We start from the raw sequence: 16352 nt of genomic DNA on the forward strand, positions 1-16352 counted from the left end.
ATGAACAGAGGCTTGGGATTATTGGTATCCCCCTTTTGTGATATTCAATTATCTCATTAGAGGTGGATTATCCTTTCCTACTCACTATGACTAAGTCTAAGACTAATTCTAAGTCTTAAACCCATAAAACTAATATTAAGACTACATTGTATTGATCAAGGTTAATGTCAGTCATGTATCCTTGCTAACAGTGAGTCAATATTAACTAAGCAGAAAAAATTTTCTGAGGGAGCCTGATCTTTAATGTGCATACAAATATACTTACGATATCATTAAAATACAGATTCTAATTTGACAGTGTCCTGAGGTCTTTTAAAATACTGCCTGGTGAAGCTTACCTGGAGATCACACCATTAATGATGTATAATTTATTTTCAAGTGTGTAGTGTAGGTGTGGAAGCATTAGTAATAGATAAGTTAATGAAGCAGCTATATTGCAAAAAGGGGTTGATAAAGGGATGAAAGAAATAACTGTCTGTACATTATGTTTTTAAAAATTTTATCATATAAAATAAAACAGGGCAAAGCCAATCAAAACAAGCCAATGTAAGTGACACAAGACTTCAAAACAATAGGGAATCAACAAGGGTTATCATAATGCCTCTTACTGTCCTCAAAATAGCTCCAAATATATTCAGAAACAGTAAAAGTCAAACAGAACAGAACAGAATAAAACCAATGAACGCCAAAAAGGACTTCAAAACAAAATAATAGTAAATCCAAAATTGCTATCATAATATACTTTGTTATCTTTGAAATAGCTGCCCATGCCATTGAATACAATAAAATCAAACAGAACAAAACCCAACCCAACAAAACAATGAAAATGACACAGGACTTCAAAACAAGACAGCGGGGAATCAACAATGGCCACCACCTTCAGAAGGAGATCCTCCATAGATGCCACACTGCGTATTGCCATCCTCTGAATAGATGAGCAGACTACCAGCTTTAGATCTGCAAAGTCAATGAAACACTAAACACTGCAAGCATTGAACTGTATTCCTCTGCAGTAGCCATAATTGCAGCTTATGTTTCTTCAGATCAGCTGGTTGCTTACAGCTGGTGTGTCGGGGATGGGTTGACTCTTATTTCCCAGTCCACGTGCCAGAAAGGGGCTGACATCTGGCTCTCTCCACAGCAACCCATGCATGGCCCGATTGACAGGGAGAGCTTACTTCTTGGTGACTTCTTGTACACTGTTTCATCTGCTGAAATTTTTCCATTGATTTGAGTAACATTTAATTATTTGTTCACATTAGGTTGACCTCACTTTTTTTTCTAGGGTAGTTCTTTTCATCTTGTATACATAAAAACAGATGATTACAGAATGTAGTTACTTTAGATATTGTTTGACCATGAAGGATGACAGAATCAGATAAGGAAATAGGAACAGATACATTTGTTTTATTTATATTGATATATTGACATCAATGTGCTGGTAGAGTTTTGAATTTATGAAATTAAATAAAAGATAGTTGCCACTCTTAAGGAAATTATAGTCCAGTAGGGATAGGGAGACATGTGGAAACAGATTTGTATACAGGTAAATACAGTATGAAGAAGAATGAAAGACATGGTCAACAGAAGCATTAGTAACCTAATACACAAGACACAATTGATTTTTCCTGGCAGAAGGCTTCAATTTTGCTATGGCATTTAGCATTTTGAAATACACCCTTTAAAAAATTCACATCTACTTGCCAGTTGTGTTGCTCTTCACTGCAGGAGGGTTACAGTATAAATTCATTTGAATATAACTCATAGACCAGTCATAGACCAACTTAGAAACTTCCCAGAACTTTCTTTAAGGCATCCTTCATTTCTTTATTCCGGAGACTATAAATCATAGGATTGAATAAAGGGGTCAAAACCGAGTAGAACAGTGTTGTAAACTTCTGCATGCCCTTTGCTTGTCCTGACCCTGGACTCACATATGTCAGCATCACTGATCCATAGAAGAGACATACAACAGCCAGATGTGAGGAGCAGGTGGAGAAGGCCTTCTTCCAGCTAGCAGAGGAGGGTACCTGAATAACAGCTCTTAGCACCAGGGTGTAGGAGCTGATAATATAGAAAAAGGTGGCAAAGATGAGGAGGGAGCTCATGGTGCCACATATGAGAACAGTCCCTGGGATTGGGACACAGGCTGAGGCAAGGGCCAGCAGGGGACCAAGGTCACACAGGAAGTCATCAATCACATTTGGTCCACAAAATGGCAGTTGGGTAATGAGTATCACTGGAATCAGAAACCAAAGGAAACCATAGACCCAGCAAAAGCTGACTAAGCTGTAGCAGAACTTTGTAGTCATGATGTTGGGGTAGTGCAGGGGGCGGCAGATTGCAAGGAACCGGTCATAGGCCATGATGGAGAGAAATAGGCATTCAGTTGTACCCAGAGAGAAGAAGAAGTACAATTGCAGGAGGCACCTAGTGAAGGAGATGGTTTTGGACCTTGAGAGGAAGTTAGCCAGCATGTTGGGCACATCAGAGTTGACGTAGCAGATCTCCAGGAAAGAGAAGTTTGCCAGAAGAGTGTACATCGGTGTGTGGAGCCGGTGGTCCCAGTGCACTGCACATATGATGGCTGTATTTCCAAACAGAGTCAGGATGTAAGTCACAAAGAATATGGAGAAAAGGAAGCTTTGTACTTCCCAGCCACTAGGGAAGCCCAAGAGGATGAAATAACTCACAGCATGGGAAATATTTCTGCCTCTCAGAGTATTACCTTCCATCCTGTGAGGATTTCCACATGAATTACATATCCAGAGGAAGTTTTGCCTTCTTATTCCTCCTTATTTACTGATCACACTTCCTTTGTCATATGATGTGCAGTCTAGACTGGAATTACTTATTTTTTTCACTGGACACTCCAAAATATTGTTGTTGGGATATGCTTTGATATTCTTCTATTAATTTATGCACCATATATAAATCAGTGCCTATCAATATGATAAATAATGATTTTGCAAAAGTTTTCTTGAAATACAAAGAAAAACAGAAGTTCAAATACATGATGTGAGTAGGTTTCCTGGTGCACCCAGATTCTGAGACTGTGACCTAAAAAATGCAGATTAATGTTTGGGTTAAACCAAGCAGAGATGTCAACTTTATCCTAAGTAATTCACTCACAACAGTTAGAATTGGCAGATTTACTGACCAGCCCAGTTTTATAGTCTAAGCAAAGTAAAGGAGAGAATTTAGGGACATATAAACCAAATGTTAAAAAAATAACCACATAAGGCCAGAATGACTATAAGTTACAATTTGGCTACATTAAGTGACAGCTCAGAGCTACTACTAATATCCATTGTCTTTTTATAGGACAGTTTCATACATGGGGCCATGACTTTGTATTATCAGAACACACAGGGAATCTTTGAAAGTCACAGCTGCAGGCAGGTTTGAAATCCATTATGGTGACCCACCTAGTCCTTTGCAGACATCATAGATATGGGCTTGAATTCTTCATACGCAGTGTTTTCTCAGGAAAATTTTCACTCCAAGGCTACATTATTTTCTCTGCAAAAATGTGAATATTAATATGCACATAGCAAGGTTGAACAGAGACTTGCATAAAACAGTATGAGTGCAACAGTGCAAAAACAGTTTACAGTTTATAAGATGTTAACAAATAAAAACATACAAACTGCTTATGAATTATTATGCTGGATATTATATTCCCTTTAATCATGTAAATCAATCTAGTTTTTAAATGATGACAAGATTCTCTACATAAAGGATCCAAAATAGTACCAGGAATATAGTTCAGTGGCATAAGTGCTTGTCTGGCAAGTACAAGGTCCTGAGTTTTATTCCCAGTACCAAAAAATCTGAAATAATCCATCAAAAGATTCCTAAAATTAATAGTCTAATTCAGTAATGCAGCAGGATATAAAATCAATGCACAAAAAGCAGTAACATCCCTGCATACCAAACAGTAAATCACTGAGAAGAAATTAGGACAAAATAGTGTGTGCAATAGCATTGAGAAATATTGAATAATGAGTTACCTAAATAAGCAAGTGAAAGACCTCTACAGTGAAAACTAAGTTACTCTGAAAAAGAAAATTGAAGAAGGCATCAGAAAATGGAAAGATATCTCCTGTTCCTGGATAGGCAGAGTATATGTAGGATGATTGGCTATCCTTCAAAAATTGATACACAGATTTAACACAATCCTGACTAAATATCAACACCATTCTTCACAGTACTGGAAAGAAACATTTTAAATTCATAAGGAACCAGAAGAAACTCAGAATAACAGAAGCAATGTTGAGCAACAATAGCAAAGCAGAAGGCATCATCATTCTGGACTTGAAGTTATATTACATAACTACAGTGATAAAAACAGCATGGCACAAAAACAGATGTGAGAATCAATAGAATAGAGGATGCAGAAAAAAGCCCAAACATATTCAACTACTGGATCTTTGACAAAGGAGCAAGAAACATTCATTGGAGAAAAGACAGCCTCTTTGGGTTAGGAAAGCTGGCTATCCATATGCAGAAGATTGAATTTAGATCCATATCTCTCATTATGTGCTAAATTAAAATCAAAATAGATCAAAGAACTAAATGTTAAGACAAACACATTTTACCTTTTGGAAGACAAAACAGTTAAAACTCTTCAAATCATAGAACTTTCTATACAAGGAATTTCTGAACAGAACCTTGGTTGTCCATGAAATAGTATCAAGAACCAACAAAAAGCATTACAAATTAAAGAGCATCTGCACAACGAAACAAACAGCGAACAGTAAAAAGACAACCTGCAGTATGGGAAAATACATCTGCCACCTAATCCTCAGCAGAGGATAGTATCTGGAATGTATAAAGAGTTTTTTAAAAATGGACCCCAAATTTAAAGACCTAAACAAAAAACTGGCAAGCAAAATAAATAGATACTTCTCAGAAAAAGTACAAAAGGCTAATAAAATACATGAAGATGACAAAATTGTGTTTTTTCAGCATCACTGGCCATTACAGAAGTGCAAATGAACAACAATGAGATTACGTCTTATCCCAGAAAGAATAGGCATCAAGCAGTCAAACAATAAATGCTGGCTAGGCTGTAGGAGTAAGAAACCCTTTGACACTGTTTATGGGAATGTAAACTGCTATAACTTCTATGTAAATTGGTATGGAGATTTCTCAGAAAACTAAAAGTAGAAATTCCCCAGTTATCCCCCAACCAGTTATCTTTCTGTGTTAAAGTCATCACATTACAGATGTATATATATATACATGTTTATAGAAGCAAAATTGATAATAGCTAAATCTTGGAGTTATACAGCTTATATGTTCATCAGCAAATCAATGGATAAAGAAATTGCGGTATTATAGACAGTGGTATAGTGCTAACAATAAAGATTGTCATTTGTAGAAAAATGGACACAACTTGAGATCATCATGCCAAGTGAAATAAATCAGACACACAAGCTTAAATATTCCATGGTTTCTATTAAATGTGAAACACAAATTATAAATAAAGAGCAAAATAAAGCATAGATAATAGGAAGTCAGGAAATCTTTCTCAAATGGGAAGGGAATCAAGAGAAGGAGGAGTGTGGAGAGTGGTGAGGAAAAGGGATTTAGATGTAGCATGTGCATGCACCTGTTCCACTCAAGGAATGTAAACATTATGTACTGAAAATATGTATTAATAAAACAAATAATATAAAATAAATAAAATATAGGAGAATACTTTCTATCTGCAGAATTGTAACCGAGGGACAGGTTAGGTGTGAATATGTTGACCAGGAGAAAGTTCCTGAGGTGTTTCAGACCACACTAAAGACTTAACTCCCTGGTAAGCTTCCTTAAGACCGCTTTTTGCTGATCAAACACCTTGAGCTCCTACTTTCTTAATGGCTATCTTCCCTAGCAAGACTGCAGACTGAAGTGGTGGGATCATTTCCTGTGGCAGCACTTGTGTTCAGGCCAGCTAGGTTTCAATACACAGAGGTTTCTGGGTGATACCTTTCCACCTTGCACCTTCCTAGTCATGCTTTTCTGTGGGGCTTCCTGTGGAACTGAAGATCAGACTTCCCTCAACTGATCATAACAGATCAGCACCTAAAAAAGCACCATTTCAGTAAAGGTAGCCTTGCAAAAGCCAGGTTTTGATGCTACCTTTTTTCTCTCTAGTATTCTGTGATTTAATACTTTATTTTACACTGGAGAATTCTGGCTGTAATTTTTTAATTCAAGGGAATAGAGTAAGGTTTTTCTAAATTTTAGGCCTTGATCTAAGACCAAGTTTAATCCAGAGAAATATAGAGTGTAGGTTTTTCATCTTTGTTCATCTATCTTTTTTCTTACTTTGCAATATTATAAACCTAAAGTTCAAAGGCTTTCTTCACCTTTTCTAACATTATTTCTTTAGGGAAAAATTAATAATCTCATGCATAAATCTAACACACCGCATTTTAGCTCTTTTTATCTTCTTTGTAATATACACCAGGATACATGACCTTGTGGTCACTGAAAGTAAGATGTTCTGCTGTTGTAATTTTGTAGCAGTATTTCAGAATGAGGTAGCTCTCAAAAATTAACTGAATTATAAAGAGCAGAGCAACCAGCTAACGGTAGGGTTATGCTGGACTTGCCTTACTTTTGTTGAAACACTTTACCTCCTTTATGGTTATCTGTGGCTTAATCAGATCGCCTTTCTTTTCTTTTTTTTTTTTTAACCAGTTTAGCTATTTTGAAATTTTTTTTATTTTTAAGAGAAAAAAACACAGAAAAGAGAAACAAAAATAAGAGACATACAAATAACTATAACAGCAACAAAAAAAAACCCCCAAAAATATGAGTAGTATATGCTTTCAAAACAAGATGATAGGAATTTAACAATAATGGTAATATTGTATATTGTTTTCTTCAAAGGAGCTGTTTAGATTACCAGATATAGCCATGTGAACTGATTTAATCATACAAGTATTAACTGTTCTTTTCCAAGAACTAATAGAATTAGTAGTATAATCATCTTAGCTATTTTAAGTATTTATAAACAAATTTATATCTCTTTCCTTTTCCCTTCCTTTTCCTCTTTCCCCTATCCTAGTTATTTTTCCCCTTTGAGCAGTTTCTTATCCTTTCACAACATCTGCTGCAGATTTTGGATCTTAATTACTCTTTAAATTTCTTATGCTAGGGAGACAAAGCATCCTTCATTCACTTATTAAAAATCAAAATATATAAAGAAACAACATTAAGATAAATAGAGAAAAATGTAGTGGAATGCCGGTGAGCTCTACTTTGGGGTATTATATTTATTGCAGTCTTTGATTTACCATTATTAATTTTATTTTCATTTAGATACTACTCCTCTTTCACTTCTCTCTGAGTCCCTATTTCATACTCTTTTTTTTTTTCATAGTATGGAGGCCGTGGATTCAACATACCACGTCCTAGGGACCCACTTAAGGGAATGCTACAATGTTCTTATTCATTTGTTTTCTCATGCACAGTGGAAAAAGTAAACTGCCACCCAAACTGGCCTTCTGTTTTCTTCATGGGGTCGTGTATTGCTCATATTCCCTGACCTCAGAAAAATCATATTAGAATGGAATATTAGGGATCACATATTCTGTTTTATTTGAACTCACTAATCTTTAAATTTGAAGGATATTAGCCCTTTTCCAGACTCTCTTCCACCAGCAGCTAGAGTCTCTCTTCTGTCTTCTGCATTGTTGGTTTCTAGCTTCTGCTGGGAAAAGCAAAGACAAAGAGTCCATTAAAGGAAGGCAGAACACCACCTCTGAGCAGGCTTCATTTTTAGAAGTTGCAAAAAAATTCCTTGATCTCTCTTTACATTCTAAATTCAGTTACTGTTTTGATCTTGTTTCTACCTCAAGAAAGAGAAAGTGACTTATGTGCTCGTCGTATGAACACACTTTGTAGGATTTTGAATATGCACTGTCCTTATCACCTCACCAATGATAAATAATAATAGAACTATGAGTATACTTAGTGAGCAGTCCAGCGGTATTGACAGTAAGTGGCAGCACCAGAGAGATTAATGACTACCTATTATAGTATACAGATGCTCAGAATAAGTGACTACAGTGTTACTTAATATCTGGAGGAAAGGTTTTTTCAATTCACTCAAAACATATTCTGTGTGAACATATAATATTATCAATGATTGATATAAATAGTTAAATTAAAAATTGATGCTTCAAAGGCAGTGAAAATGACATTTTACCTCTGGGAAGCATTCTGGCCCATACTGTTAATGGTTTATTAAAAATCTGGTAGAGGCAACTTTTGGACTTCACCTTAAAGATTGTTGCCTTTCTTCAATTTCAGTTTTTAAAATTCTTTTTCATACGATTCTTTTATATAACAATAATAATTTCGAAACTACATCTGAGATTCTTTTAGCACCCTGGGATATAACTTATGTAGGTCTGAAGACTCAAAATATAGAAAAAATTGAGCTTACTTAACAGTCATGTAGGTTCTCTCTTACAAGTTCTTTCTCCTCTGGAAAGCCATTGAGTTATCTGTATCCTAATTTATGATGGGTCTAGTGGCTCTTTCTTTTCAGAGTTTAGGATGGCCCATTCTTTTTTACTTTTTTTTTGTGCCAACTCCTAAGTCCTGTAAGCAGGGAGACTCTCATTACAGTGCTAGCTTCTGAACTTTGAAAGGCTTCATCTGATTGTATTCAAGTGAAAAGCTCACTAAATTTCTTAGAGCCATTGATTTTACTTCCCTCATTGCCCTCTATGTTTCTACATTACAGTGACAAGATGATTTGGGATTTCTGGAAAATACCTTATATAGTTTCAGTTCTTACATAATTACAGGACAATATTTCATACTATATTTTCAGTAAAACTTAGAAAATATCATTCATTTTTATTACCATCTGTCATGAACTTGGTTAATTTTTATTACTGCTTCTTTGTGACTGTTACTTAATAGTTATGTAACAGGTTCAGTTAATTTTTTCAGGCTTACTTAAATTTCATTTTGCTTGATAGCTATTTATTGATCTTTAAAGTCATTTTAAAAATTCAATGAAAGTTTACTGAGTGCTTCTCCTATTTTTGTATGTTTTTCAGTGTAATGAGTGTTTTAGATTATATATTTATATACCTGCACATATTAAATGTTTTAAGTAAGAAATAATATTTTTAATAAAATTAAGGAACATGTTAAAAGTGAATGAATTTTTATGTATATTATGGAAGTAAAATCAATAACCTTGATAGATGAAGATTATTAGCTTGAGTATGAAAAATATAATTTTATTTTGTCCTTTAAATGATCAAAAATGAGTAACTACGATATAATATGAGCAAGCAGAATGGATGAATGTACAGTAAAATGATAGAAAAACTGCTGGAGGGAGTATAAATGTGTAATTTTTTCTGATAGACAATTTAGGTACAACCAGAGCTTTTAAAACATTTATATCCACTAACTAAAAATTAGGAATATACAAAAATTAATAAGTTAATTCTGGAAGTGCTGAAGAATTGCCTTCAGGGTCTGTTAACATGAAGATTTTGATTCAAAAAGAAGAGACGGGGCTAGATATTCTAAATTTCCAGTGATTAATAAGATAATGCTGAATCTTTGGCAAAACTTTATACAATTCCTTGCTTTTGGTAGCATTATTTACATAGTAAAATTTTATGTAGTTTATTATACATTTTGATAGAACAGTAAATAATACAAAGGAATAGATAAGTTCTTGGAAAAAATAAAGATTTAATAGTAGTGTTACAAATCAGATGATGAGTTATAACTTTCTTTTTATATATGTCTATATTTCTCAAAGTTTCTATGAGAAGCCTGTATTACTCTTATACTATTAAAAGATAACTATAAAATATTGATTTTGAAGATCCTTGTCTTGGGGATCATCTACCTTTCCCAAGCACCTTTTGTGAATTTTTGCCTTTTCTGGAAATGTTCTAAGTGCTGGGAAGCCTCCTATTTGTGCCATGTTTGGCTATGTAAATTTCGACTTTCTTTCATTTGCTACTGTTATTTAAAGACAACAGACTTAGCCTCTGTGCCAGCCAGGGTTGAGGAGAAAGGGAAAATTTTCAACAGTACTCTAGAGGCTGTATACTACTTTAGCTAACCAATACCTTTCAAGAATATCTAGGCAGGAGTTAGAAGTCAAATTTAAAAAATGGAATGTCACATTATTAGAACAGATAGCCATCATCTTCTAGAAGAAATTTGTGTTATTACTAATTGGAAGAATTTATGTCTTATCCTCAGTCTAGTTTTCTTTGAGAGAAACAAAAAAGAAAATGGCATTCATTTGCAATTTAGGTTTTACTTTAATTCTTTAGATTTCATTTTAAGGAGACTGTTGAAAGCTTACAAAACCATAGCAATATTGTAGTACAACAAATTAAATGAAAGTAATGATGTATTTATCTTTTAATTTTTCTTTTGCCTTTCCAACTGATGCAGTCTGAAAGTAAAGGTTCCTTTGAAAGTTAGAAATTCTAAGGTAAAAATACAACTTCTTGAACTCACCCATCTATGTTGGAAATGAATACATATGTTCAGTGTTCCACATTCCTGAAATATAGACATTCGGCTGTCATTGAAGGAGTTCATTCAGGCACTGATCGGGAATAGGGAATAATGCTTACAGGTAAACATTTTCTTCTTTTTATTTCCTCTGCGTCTCCAAGTTCTTTCTCTTGTGCATGCATTTTAAATACATTTGTGAAATTTTTTTCCAGTTAGAGAATATACGGCTCTTTGCAGCTAATTCCCAACCCTCCTTCCAGTGTGGCCCTGATAATGAAAGTTTGCATTCTTCACTTGTCCCAGATGAAATCATTGCTCAGCCAGAGCCAGCTTCCCTAATAGGATGGGGATGGGGGGATGGGCTGTCTGCTTGGATTACCTCTACTGCATAGACATTACATAAAGGATTTAACTTTTGTTGGGTTTATTGGAAAAAACTGATAGACCTTTTCTCAAATTAGAACGAGGAGTTTATTCTATCTGTGCATACTATGCTCTCCTGGCATACAATTCTGAGTCATTTTCTTTGATTAAAGGAAAGTTTATTTTGATCACTTATTTTATAATTCATTACTTGGAACCAAAGTAATGCTCACAGCTGGCCTGTCACTTTGCCATGCAAATATTAGTAGTTAATATTTATTGTAAGCTTTTTTTGTGCTCGGCATAGAGATGAGTAACTTTGATGAATAAATACAAATAATTCCTATAATAATGCAGTTGATTCATTTTAACTATTATTTTTACTTTAAAGATGAAGTCTTGAAGTTTAAGTAAGTGAATTAATTTTCCCAAGGTCTCACATCTAACAACAGGGAAGGCTAATATCAGAATTTAGTTCAATCTGAGAGAGAAGCTTGATATTAAATTATTAGTTCCAAATCTTGAGTTGAAAGTGAAGAAAAAAAATATTTACCAGTAACTTATCCTATGTCAGGCACTGGGATATATTTCAAAATATAAGTTATTTTATTTAATTCTTTCTAAGTGCCACTACTATAATTTTTAAAAATCAGACTTTTAATTTTGATTTATGTATGAAATACATGCAAAAATTTGGGAGATTCAGAAAAGTGAAGAAATATCAAAATTTTTAACAGTCATGTCAATTCAAAGAAAAAACTTCATATATTTCCAATGTTTTTTGGCCTTGCTATTTTTCTTTTAATATGTGAGATTTGTTTATGTGAATAATTTTCTATGTAATTAAAATTCTTACTTGATGTAAAGCTGAATAATGTGTTTTAAAAATTCATTATTTTAAATTTTCATTGTTTTCAATTTTAAAACAACAAAATCTGGACTCAAACGCTTAATTTTAGAATATTTATCTAGAGCACATTACTTAAAAGAAAATTTGAAATCAAATATATATATGATTCAATGTTGATGACATAATTACCAAACTGTTTTCTAAAATATATTCTCAAAAATTCCATTTTTATTATCCTCATTAGCATGTGGGTAACACTTTAAAAATTTATCTCTACATCTAGAGAATAAAAACATTTATTTCTCATCTTTAAGTTTACATTCCAGGGGCTGGGGATTTAGCTCAGCAGCACAAGCACCTGCCTTGCAAGCAGGCGGTAGTGAGTTCAATCCCCGGTACCGGCAAAAGAAAAAAAAAAAAAAAAAGGTTTACATTCCTTTGGTTCCTAATTATGTCGATCTTTATAATATTTATTTGTCATTTGTACTTCTTATTTAATAAATTGTTCATATTCTTTGTCTCTTGTACATCTGGTGTTTCATATTTTCCTCATTAATTTTCATACATTACTGTATGCTAAAAATGTTAACCCTTTTAATACCTATTGGAACATTTTTCAGTTCAATTTATTTTTTTAATTTGGCTTACAAAATTTTTGATATGTATACTTTTAAAATGATAATGATTTTAAAACTTAATCCCACTATGGGAACACAAATTTAATAATAAAAGAATTATTTTAGCAGGTGACATTTTAGCAGTGCTATAGATAAAAGGAAAAAAGTAAATTTGAGTAAAGAAAATTGGAATTACCAGGTGTGTTTGGAGTAGTAAGTTGGTCTTAAATAGGGTAATTTGGATAGGCTTAATCAGGAAAGGGATATTTGGACAAGGAATGAAGGAAATAGAAATGTTAGTTCATGAAATTATTTTCATGAAGGAAACCACTAAGACAAAGACTATAATGTGAGCATATGTAATACACTTCAAGAAATGTTAGGAAGCCAGGCTGGCTTGAGGTACCATAAATGAGAGAGAGAAGAGTAGAAATGATCAGAGAAGTGAGAAAGGTGAAGGATTCGTGGGGACATGAAGGTCATTTTTTTTTTTAATTTTAAGAGGGTAAAGTTAAACAGAACAAAACAGATCATAAGACAACAATGTAAGAGACACATAATTCAAAGCAAGACGACTGGAGGGCTTCACTGTCTATCATATTGTCTTCTGTTTTCTTCCAAATAGTTGTCCTTATCTTCACATACAATGAATTCATACAAAACAAAACAGTATAGAACTGATGAGAACAGGATGATGAAGGCATTTTATGTCTTCAAGACCAGAAAATAAGGAAGTCAACAATGGCTGCCATAATGTCTCTCATTCTCTTCAAAATAGCTGTTCATACCTTCATGTATGTTGAAATTAAACAAAACAAAAATCACTAAATCACTAAACCACTCTGAACAAAGAACGGCAGTATTGCTGAATTTCACATCATGATGCTATGGAATCAGCACTAGGTACCTTAGTGTCTCTTCTTCTTCAAAGTAGCTGTTCATTTCATAGTGCATTATGTTATCGATTCTCATAAACTTTTTAGAAGTTCAATGCATACATGAGTCTCTACATATATACCTATCTTTTCTGTATTAGAGGGAAAAACAGAACAAACCAAGACAAAACAAATTTCTAAAAAAAAAAACGTGATTTTAAAAAAGACATATAAACAACAATAGCAAAGAGCCCAGAGCACTGATAGTATAGGCCTTCAAAACAAGGCAATATGAGCATAACTAGGGTTGTTATTTTACATTATGATCTTTAAGAGTTCCTTAGAGCACTATATAAAATATACACAATTGTTCCAATCCTATGAATGTCAACTATTTTGTTTCAAGAACTTATACAGTTTGAAGTGCAATCATCTTAGCTATCCTAAGTGTGTTTATATAGTTTTGGATGTGTTTTCTTTTCCCTTTTTTCTTTTTTCTTTTTCCTCATTTTCCCTGAGATATTATTGTTTCACCTTTAAGCATATTCTTATCTGTTCACTGTAATTATTGAGTTTTTTGTATCTTATGTACTCTTACCATTTCTTATACTAGGAAGAGGAGACTATATGGAATTTACACATGTGAGGTTGATTTATTTCTCTTATGAGTATGGTCTCAAGTTGTATCCATTTACTTATAAATATCTCAATGTGATCATTTTTTATAGCTGAGAAGTACTCCATTGTACAAAAATAATATATTTTTTAATCCATTCCTCAGTTGATGGGCATTTAGGTTGTTTCCAAGATCTGGCTATTACAAATTGTGCTTCTATAAACATGGGTGCACATACATCACTGTGGTATGATGTTTTCAGTTCTTATGGGAATATGCCCAGAAGTGGAATAGCTGAGTCAAATGGGACTTCCAATCCCAGCTTTTTGAGGAATCTCCAGACTGACCTCCACAGTGGTTGCACCAGTCTATACTCCTATCAAAAGTGCAGAGTTCCTTTTTCACCACAGCCTCCCTAGTATCTGTTGTTAGTAGTTTTCTTTATTCTAGTCATTCGTTCTGGGATGGAACCTTAGTGCTGTTTTAATTTGCATTTTTCTAATGACCAATGATACAGAACATTTTTTCATGTATTTATTTGCCATTTGTATTTCTTCATCTGAGAACTGTATATTCATCTCAGATATCAATTTTTGGAATGGGTCTTTGAATTTTGGAGATACGATTTTTTAAAAATCTTTATATATTTTAGACAGAAGTCCTTTGTCAGAGGGACCATTCACTGAGATTTTTTCCCAATTTGTGGGTTTTTCTTTTGGCTATGCTGGAGATTTCTTTTGACATGCAAAAAATCTTGAATAGAAGAACATAGCAGACAGATAGCAGATACTACAGAGGCTCCCTGAAAGGCTTGGTTCAGAAGTCAGGAATGGTGCAGACTAAGGAGACATAAGCCGGTAGAGATATACTCTGCTGACTCAGGAATGAACTGAGCTGAGAGAAACCAACTTGGAATGCAGTCCTGGTGCTAAAACAGGAAGAGAAAAGTCTCGGTGTGGAGGCTGGACCCCGCGCCATTGGAAGCCACGATTTGGGTTTCCCGCCACGCAGCAGCTGGCTTCCTCTACATCGGGCTCAGCAAGGAGAGAGACGCGCAGAAGCTCTGAGAACGGGAGTCTGCGAACGGAGTCGAAAACAGGATGGACAGGGAGGCGTACACTGACTTGTGGATAAGGTGGGTGAGAGAAACTGACACTCTACCACAGTTTGACTCCAGTGGAGGACTTTCTGGGCTCCGGCAGTCCTGCGGGAGCAAGGCGCGGTGGCGACTCCAGCCACACATTCCCCTCTCGGACGGGATTGGTGAAAAGTGCCTGGCCTGCGTGACGCTGCTGGCGGACTCAGTAGGCTGGCCCAACCCAGATCCCAGAGCCTGAGGGTGGCCTGGAGGGGCAGGTCCTGTGTAGGCTGCCTGGTCTGTAACTTCCTGGTGTGCTGCGGTGGGCAGGAACACCTAACCGGCGCAATTCGATCAGGCTGTGGCTGACAGGGAGAGAAGCTGGGCCTCCTATATAAGCTTGCATATATAAGGAACAGAGAATATGGGAAGAGGCAGCAACAAGAAAGGCTCCTCGGCCCCCAGTTCTGAGAAACAGGTAATAGCGGACACCGCACCAATAGACATAAAGCGCCATCTAGAGAGCCTCATAGATCAGTTCAGGAATGAAGTTATCAATGACCTGAAGCTAGAAGTATGCAGAATAGTTAGAGAAATGCTAAGCACCACCCAAAAAAAAAAAAAAAAAAAACAGATGGTGGAATGGAAGAACAGAAAAAGAGGGGAGAATTGTTTGGTGGAGAAACAGAGAAAGCATAGAATACGTGAAGCAGGTTCAAAGGGACTACCAAGAAACTAAAAAGTCTATCGAAAACTGGCATAACAGCTTGAAAGAAACTAAGGACAGACTATCTGAACTGGAGGGCAGACTTGTAATATGGGAGAATGAAATGAAAAATTTCTTAAAAATAACAAAGAAACAAACAGCAATAATACAAAGACAAGAAGATGATAAGAGGAGCCATAACTTAAGGATTAAGAACATATAAGAAGTAGGGACACAAACAAGTGAACTACAAAAGCTACTCACAGAAATAATCCAGGAGAATTTTCCTAATTTAGCAAAAGGTAAAGATACTCAGATGTATGAGGCATACAGGACCCCAGCTACCTACAACCCAAACAGAGCGACACCCAGGCATATAATAATAAAAATTCCAGAAATTCAATACAAGAACAGAATATTAAAAGCTGTCAGAGACAAGAAACAGACCACCTACAAGGAAACACCCATCAGAATTACAGCAGATTTCTCTGCACAAACCATCAAATCACGAAGAGCATGGGGGGAAATAATTCAAGCTTTGAAAGATAATAATCTCCAGCCAAGATTGAGATATCCTGCACAACTGTCCCTGGAAATTGATGGGAAAACAAGGTGCTTCCAGGATAAAGAGGAACTGGGGGAATTTGCAACCACCAATTCAACTCTACAGAAAGTATTGCAGGATATTCTAAAAAAAGAAAAATACAAAGAACCCAGAAATAGTGGCGGGGA

General features: G+C 35.0%; 1 protein-coding gene across 1 annotated transcript; it reads right to left on the minus strand.

Moving 5' to 3' along the window:
- Window positions 1–1784: 1784 nt before the first annotated feature.
- LOC100726960 (olfactory receptor 11H6-like) lies at window positions 1785–2735 on the minus strand. Its single transcript, XM_003474352.1, has one exon. It carries the CDS (start codon window positions 2733–2735, stop codon window positions 1785–1787), a length of 951 nt encoding a protein of 316 aa, XP_003474400.1.
- Between the last annotated feature and the right edge of the window lie 13617 nt (window positions 2736–16352).

The sequence above is a fragment of the Cavia porcellus genome, unplaced genomic scaffold, assembly GCF_034190915.1.
Source record: "Cavia porcellus strain 051 isolate PalLab524CR breed Dunkin Hartley unplaced genomic scaffold, mCavPor4.1 scaffold_26, whole genome shotgun sequence".
NCBI classification, from domain to species: domain Eukaryota; kingdom Metazoa; phylum Chordata; class Mammalia; order Rodentia; family Caviidae; genus Cavia; species Cavia porcellus.

Excerpts from the sequence above, each read along its gene's own strand:
- LOC100726960 (XM_003474352.1), bottom strand. The coding sequence starts at position 2,735 with ATGGAAGGTAATACTCTGAGAGGCAGAAATATTTCCCATGCTGTGAGT.